The sequence below is a fragment of the Alexandromys fortis genome, unplaced genomic scaffold (assembly GCF_014885135.2).
Source record: "Alexandromys fortis isolate MF-2015 unplaced genomic scaffold, M_Fortis_MF-2015_v1.1 scaffold_343, whole genome shotgun sequence".
Taxonomy (NCBI): Eukaryota; Metazoa; Chordata; class Mammalia; order Rodentia; family Cricetidae; genus Alexandromys; species Alexandromys fortis.
In genome coordinates, this window is record NW_026068262.1 from 607,563 (window position 1) to 615,639 (window position 8,077).

The following is an 8,077-nucleotide window of genomic DNA, read 5'->3' on the forward strand; positions in this document are numbered from 1 at the left end:
AAAAAAAAAAAGAAAGAAAGAAAGAAAGAAAGAAAGAAAGAAAGAAAGAAAGAAAGAAAAGAAAAGAAAAGAAAAAGAAAGAAAGAAAAAAGTTCTAAATGCATTCAAATGAAACTTGGTGGATCTAGTGGATTAAAAATCCATGGTTATAATTTATATTTAAAATATTTTTCTAGTGACATCCAGAGGCTCCCAAAGTATTCTTTACCTTCCGATAATGCCAAGGAGTGGTAGTGTCCACAGGAAACTTGGATTATTTTTATGCCATCTGGAAATTTTATTTTCCTATAATGAAAAAGTCACAAAAGTCTGTTAAACCTTGTTTAGGAAGAATTAGCAAAGAAATTACAGACATTTAAAAGTATTCTAGATAATGCAACAGCTCTTAGAGAATAATTTTATCCTCTTGTGCTCCTGTAATACCGTTATCTCAAAGAGCCACACTGTTTTTTTTTTTCCTTCCTTCTTTTTGTGATTTTAACTACTGAGGGGAAGGGTTTCCCTCCCAGCCTCTAAGAACTCCAGATCATCTCTGTCCCCTTGTGAAGACAGGGGAGCATTTGGGGTTCCCCCACTTATTTTGCACCTTTTAGATCTCTTCATTAGGCCAGACAGACTATTCTTTCCCACACTGAGCCTGCTAATGCCACTCCCACTGTTATAATTTCCCTGGACAGTGAAGGAGGCAGCAGCAATCTCATTCATCCAGCCATATTCTTTGATCATGCATCACTAAGCGACAGAACATTGACTACCTAGGAGACTGCTGTCCACTCCTTCCTAATCGAATGTCTTCATTTCAAAGTACAGCACGCAGCCCAAGCCACATTCCATCAGTTGGTTTGTTTGGTTTGGTTTGGTGTAGTTTGGGTGTTTGGAGTCTTTAAGAAGAGGGGGGTGAGAAAAGGTCTCACATAGATCTAAATGGTTTCTGACTCCCTAAGCAACTGAGGATGACCTTGAACTCCTGTCTCTAGCTCTGTAAAGTCTCTAGCTCTGTAAAGGTCTATGTATCCTAGAGCTTCATTGGAAGAGTATGACATGTTCCATTAGGCTTTTTCATCATAATTTTATTCATTGAATATTTGGGAAACACATAGGATGTGGCGTGATGTGAGAGGCTCTGTTCTACTCAGATGCAAGGGAATCAAGTGAGATTTCTTTCGGAATTCTTGGTTTCGTGATAGTTTGTACTTAAAATGGTTGTTTTGATTTTTATTTACTGTAGGAGTCCAAGTGCATCCCCGTATGTATATTATAAGAAATGAAATTAGGACTCAGGAATCACATATCATTTCCCTCTGACTCTCTCCTTCATGGGCTCTAATTAAACAATGGGCTGTGCAAATGGTTTTCTGACCACTTCTCTTACCCTTGAGGCTAGGGATACCTTAGGCAAGGTCATCTTTGTGCCCTGATGCTTGAGTACCTGCCACGCAAAATTATTGGGGAAAGGAGTGAATTTAAATACTTACATAGGCATTAAGTTTATTTCCTTACATACTCCAATCCCCAGCTGCCCTTGCGAACCTGCTCCCCATGCAAAGACCCTTCCTTTGTGGCAGACAGCTATGGAGTGCTCCTTCCCACAGCTCACGAGGTCAACGTGCAGAGTAGCCAATGACTGGATTTGTTCTTTGGAAACAAAAATGAAGAGAAAACTCCCATAACTTATAAGCTTCTGGAGTTTAAGACCGTAATTGCCTTCAAAAAGCAAGACTTGCCGGGCGGTGGTGGCACACGCCTTTAATCCCAGCACTTGGGAGGCAGAGGCAGGTGGATCTCTGTGAGTTTGAGACCAGCCTGGTCTACAGGAGCTAGTTCCAGGACAGGCTCCAAACCACAGAGAAACCCTGTCTCGAAAAACAAAAAAAACAAAAAACAAAACAAAAAAAAAAAAAAAAAAAAGCAAGACTTTACTCTTTGACTCCTTCAATGTCTGTTAAACCAAAGTCTAGAGACCTTACTAAACACCCGGAGGAAACAACCCAATATGCTCATAGTACATATGGGGAAACACAGCGGTGTTATTCTGACTGCCTGGACACAACTTGGCTGGCAAGGCTTATCACCTTGAGTTCCTACATAAGCAAACCGAAACCCAGCTGTTAATGACGTCACAGCCCAGGGAAATGAAACTGAAACACGCCCAGCTAACCTCTACACAGAGAATAGCTGTCCAGTAACTTTAACCAGGCTCTGACCACTCTAACCAAGAGAATTATTTTGTCTTGCTCCCTTAAGCTCTGTATAAGTTTGTGGAAGTTTCTGTCTGGAATCTGCTCACTTCCCTCAGGGTGGCCTGAGCCCTTAGACTCTAGTGCTGGTCTTTTCATGAGTAACAAATGCTACCATTAATGCTTTAGGCTATTAATGTACATAGGTTATCTTTTTATTTCATTCTGCTTTTTCTGTTAGATTCTTTTTTGCAATACTAGGGTGAAACCCTAGGGCTCATTCATTTCTGGCAAGTGCTCTATCACTATTTCTTGATGGTTCCACAGAGTAAAGTCCCAGGCTCCTTTCTTTTGTTAAACAGAGTACACAAGTTCCTGAATCTAAGCACCTCTTTGGGTTTTATTTTCTTTCTGTGAATTCCCATGCAGACAAATTACTCTCTAGGTAAAAGATTGATAAAATTGAATGCTGTTTTTTTGCCTGTTGGTTTTTTTCCTGCTAAATTTGCAGCTTTCAGGAACTGCATCTAAAAGAACAGAGGGCTACCTCTGAATAATTTAGAATAATTTAGAATAATTTGAGTAACTGTGTATTCAAATTATTCTAAACACATAATCAAATATGGTCAAGGCCTGGGAATGTAATATAGCCCGATGGTGGAGTGGATGCTTAGCATATAAAATGACAAATAAACAAATCAAAAAACCCTAGAACTTTAGTTAGATCCATATTTATAAGACTATGAATCAGTATAATATATTTAAAACCCCAATAGATAAATATATTTTGGTAAAAACATAATTTGTTTAAATACAATACTTTACAACGACATGATTTTATAAGGATCAAATACATACACAGAAAATAAGACAAGCAGGATAAGACAATGCCCTGTTATTAGAGCTCTTGGTGTGATTACAGGTGGCTTCTTTTGAAAAATAATTTTTATTTATTTTTATGTGCGTGTAAGATACTGTGTGTTGGTGCCCACGGACATCAGATCCCCTGGAAGTGATTATAAACTGGCACATAGGTTCTAGGAACCTAACCCTTAAACACTGAGCGATCTCTCCAGACCCTACAGGTGGCTTTTTTTTTTTCCCTAGGTTCCTACAACAGCATTAATGCCCAAAAGTGATATTATACTTTTGTTTAAAATTCGGAGAAAAATGTTGCGGGGCATTGTTAAATTAGTTAGAGGTGTACAACCCACTCGGTCTGGAAGACAACCCCCTCCCCCTCCCCTGAAAGTCTGAAAAGTCAAGGGGGAGGGACCTTTTTTCTGTCTAGAGAAACGCAGCTCATCATTTCTCAAAGAAGAGGAACTGGAAACCGAAACAAATGCAAACTAACTCTAGAGTCCTGGGAAACAGAAACCGCTGACTTGAGAAGCTCAAAGGAGGGAAACCGGCTTCCAAGTATCCTTGGGGAAACCCGCTTCAAAGTATCCCTGGTCCAGAGACCGAGACATCCACATCCCGTCCCGTCCGGGCACCCGCTCCTGGGCTGGGTACTCACCTGGCCGTTCGTTATTCTGCTCTGTCTTCTGGCCCAGCTGGCCAAAGCTGTTGTCCCCACAGGAGTACACTCGGTGGTTGCTGAACAGTAGCAGAGAGTGGCGCTCCCCACTGGCTGCCTGCAAGAGCTCACCGCCATCTCCCGCCTTCAGGCGCCGAGGCTCGGGACAGTCCGCAGTCCAGCAGAAGTACATCTCTGCACAACCCAGCCACCTGTGACTCTGGCGCATCAACTGGGTCAAATGGGCTCCCAACTGCGAGTGACTGGGCTTCCTAACTCCTCCCAGGAGTGTTACTTTATCTCTGACGTCACGATTCTTTCATTCGTGTGAGTGTCCTCTTGCCTGGTGCCGCTAACCGCTTCCTCCACGCCCAGCGGGCTTCGCCCTGCAGGTCATCTTAAAACCTGGCTGCTTGAGTTTGAAGCGCTTGAGTAGCAGAGAAAACAGAGAAAAGGGAAGTATCTCCACCATAATCAAGCCACTTCTGAATCCTGCTCTCTGGACAAATTGCTAGGTTTGTGAGCTATTTATTAAGTGACAAATTCACAAGGTATAGAAATTTCAGTGGCAGCTGACATTCAGAAATTCCGCTTTCCTTGGCAACCCTGGCTAAGGTTCTTTTATTCCAGTCTTGATTATTAATTTTCAGATCACACATTAAACACCACAAGGTAAATCTATCTATAATATATAGACCATAGAGGGCATACAAGGGATTAAAGGGTAAGCAGTTTCCAAGAAGCCTAGAATGCCAGAGCTGGAAAACCTATTAGAATGCAATAATGAACCCCTGACTAAGCTCTAGGATTAAGCTGTTGTCCACCTGAGTCCAACTTTAGAGGCAAAATTGAGTCCAATTGCAAAGGCTGAGGGCAGGGTCCAACTACAGAGGAAGTAAAATTTTCATATCAAAATTGTACAAACCCAGCCCCTTTGGATATCAGTGGTGCGATTTCTCAGAAAATTAGGAAACAATCTTCCCAAAGACCCAGTAATACCACTTTGGGGTATATAACCAAAGAATGCTCAATCGTACCACAAGGACATGTGCTCAACTATGTTCATAGCAGCATTGTTTGTCATAGCCAGAACCTGGAAACAACCTAAATGCCCCCTCGACTGAAGAATGGATAAGGAAAATGTGGTACATTTACACAATGGAGTACTACACAGCAGAAAAAAATAACAACATCTTGAAATTTGCAGGCAAATGTATGGAGCTAGAAAACATCATTTTGAGTAAAGTAACCCAGACCCAGAAAGACAAATATCATATGTACTCACTCCTAAGTGGCTTTTAGACATAAAGCAAAGAAAATCAGCCTATAATTCACAGTCCCAAAGAACCTAGACAACAATGAGAACCCTAAAAGAGACATACAGGGATCTAATCTACATGGGAAGTAGAAAAAGACAAAATCTCCTGAGTAAACTGGGAGCTTGGGACCATGGGAAAGAATTGAAGGGGAGGAGAGAGGAAGGGAAGGGAGCAGAGAAAAATGTGGAGCTCAATAAGAATCAATAAAAAAGCCAAAAAATTAAAAATAAAAGAAATAGAGTTCAAAAGAAAGCCACATAAAGGTGAAAAATAAAATAAAACAAAACAAAACAAAATCGTACAAACCAAGTCAACAGAAAAAATAAAAGAGCCCCCAAAGAAGGCACTAAGATCAGAGACCCACCTACTCACTCACTCACTCGCCCACTCACTCACTCTCACTCACCCACTCACTCACTCACCTACTCACTCACACATTTGGGAGTCCTGTAAAAGCACCAGACTGAAAGCTATAGCGCATATGCAGAGGACCTGGTGCGGACCCAAGTAGGTTCTCATCGAGCTGCTCTGTGAGTTCAAGTGAATTTTGCTCAGTTGATTTAGAGGGTCTTGTGTCCTCCATCACCTCTGTCCCCCAACTCCTTCTGCCTTCTCTTCCAACATGATTCCAGTAGAGTTCTCTGAATTCTAAAGGGAGGAATTTAATGGAGATATCTTCTTTAGAGCTGTGTGTTCCAAGTTCTGTCTGTCTGTCTACCTGCCTACCTTCCTCCCTACCTTCTCTTTCTCCTTCTCCTCCTCCTCCTCCTCCTCCTCCTCCTCCTCCCCCCCCCCCCCCCCCCCCCCCCCCCCTCCCCCTCCTCCTCCTCCTCCTCCTCCTCCTCCTCCTCCTCCTCCTCCTCCTCCTCCTCCTCCTCCTCCTCCTCCTCTTTCCTTTCTCTCTGTCTCTCTCTCTGTCTCTCTCTGTTTCTCTCTCTCTCTGTCTCTCTCTCTCTCTGGCTGTGAGTCTCTGTGTCTGTTCCCATATGCTGCAGGATGAAGTCTTTCTGATGATGACTGAATAAGGCACTGACCTGAGTATAGCAGAATATCATTAAGAGTCATTTTATTGTTACCTTTTTTCTCTTTTTTTTTTCAAGGTAAGTAGCATTTGGTTTTAACCTAGGTCTCTGGGCTATCTAGATTCTGGTGCTTGGTCACCTAAGTAGTTTCAGGTATGGAGTAGGCCTTAAGTCAAATCAAACATCAATTTGTTGTTCCCACAAAATTTGTGCCACCATCCCCCTGGCATATTTTTCAGGCAGTACAGATTTGTGGCTGGCTTAGAGTTAATGCTTCTCTTTTGGTGGCCTTCAGAGTATGTTTCCATGTCATAGACACTAGAACATGGGGGTAGAGGTTTTATGTAGGCACCAGCTCGACCTCTCTATGTTCAATGAGTTGTGTGGGTTTTGGCTTCAGCAGTGAAGCCCCTGCTATCAGTTTGTTGAGGGCAACTTATAGTCTTGGCAACAACCTGGGTTGTTTGGGAATTTCATAGGGACCCTTTCAGCCAACAATTCAATTGGATGAAACTTAGTCCTGGACTGGAAGCTTCCTTTGGGGACAAGAGATGCCGCTTTGTGGTTCTGTCTCCCTTGTTATTTAGAAACTTCATTAGGATCACCTTTATATATTTTAGGAAGTTTCCACTGAACTAGGTTTTTATACTGCCCCTGAAATGCTTTTCAATTCTACTTGTCGCTTCCTTAGTTTCTCTGCTAAATCCCATCCCTCTTTCCCTTCCCACCAGGTCCTCCCATTCTCATACCCCCTCCAGACCACCCATAAGATCTAGTCTATTTCCCCATCCCAGGAAGATCCATGTGCCCCCCTCCCTAGTCCCTTCCTCTATGCCTAACCTCTCTAGGTATACAGATTATAGCTTGACTATCATTATTTAATGATTAATAATGAGATATAAGTAAATACATACCCTATTTATCTTTCTAGGTCTGGGTTACCTACTCAAGTTAATTTTTTTTTAATTCTGTTCATTTGTCTGAAAATTTCATGATGTTGCTTTTTAACAGTTGACTGATACTTCATTGTGTAAATGTACGACATTTTTATCCATTCTCTAATGAGGGACTTCTAGGTTGTTTCCAATTTCTAGCTATTATGAGTAGTAGAACAGCAACGAACATACCCGAGCAAGTGCCTCTGTGGTAGGATGGAGCATCCTTTGGGTATATGCCCAAGAGTATCTTGTATCTGTTGAGATTTGCTTTGTGGTCAGTTTTGGAAAATTTTCCATGAGGTGCAGAGAATAGGGTATATCCTTTTGTGTTTGGGAGAAATGTCTTGTAAATAACTGTTATGTCCATTTGGTTTATAACCTCTGTTAGCTCTAGCATTTCTCTGTTTAGTTTTTGTCTGGATGACTTGTCTATTGGTGAGAATGGGTTATTGAAGTCTCCCACTATGTATGAGAATGAGTAGCTGATTTAAGCTGTAGTAGTATTTCTTTTACAAATGTAGGTGCCCTTGTGTTTGGGGAATAAATGTTAAGAACTGCAGTATCCTCTTCGTGGATTTGTCTTTTTATATATAGTGACTTTCTTGTCTCTTCTGATTAGTTTTGAAGTCTATTTTGTTAGATATTAAAATGACCACACCAACTTGTTTCTTAGGTCCATTTTTTTGGAATACTTTTTCTAATACTTCCCCTGAGTTAATGTGTATCTTTGATGTCAGAGTGTGTTTCTTAGATGTAGCAAACGTTATGGAATATTATTTTAACTAGGAAAAGATGTGTTACATTTGCTTATGCAGCAGAATATTACTTTAACTGTGTGAAAGTATGTTACATCTGTTTCTGCTGCCTTTGTTAATGATGTAAACATGTGTTACATTTGTTTGTACTGCATTTAATTGTGTAAAGACATGTTGCATTTGTTTTGCCTTGCCTACCTAAGGCATCTGATTGGGTCTAATAAAAAGTTGAATAGTCAATATCTAGGCAGGAGAGGGATAGGCAGGGCTGGTGGGCAGAGGTAATATTTAGGAGGAGAAATCTAGGCTGGAAAGAGAAAAAGGGGGAGAGAATGAGGGAGAAAGAG

The 8,077-nt window shown here is 41.4% G+C and overlaps 1 protein-coding gene across 5 annotated transcripts in view; it reads right to left on the reverse strand.

Moving 5' to 3' along the window:
* Herc6 (HECT and RLD domain containing E3 ubiquitin protein ligase family member 6) overlaps positions 1-3,937 on the reverse strand; it is a 65,633-nt gene extending 61,696 nt beyond the window's left edge. For all 5 annotated transcript variants that reach the window (XR_007590008.1, XR_007590006.1, XR_007590007.1 and 2 more), the window contains exons 1-3: positions 3,697-3,937; positions 1,476-1,635; positions 209-285 (exon numbers count right to left, since the gene is read on the reverse strand). Coding sequence is in view for 2 of the 5 variants with exons in the window: in XM_050131798.1 (XP_049987755.1) it covers positions 209-285; positions 1,476-1,635; positions 3,697-3,925 (466 nt within the window). In the remaining 3 variants the exon portion in view is untranslated. The remainder of the gene's footprint in view (positions 1-208; positions 286-1,475; positions 1,636-3,696) is intronic.
* Positions 3,938-8,077: the final 4,140 nt, after the last annotated feature.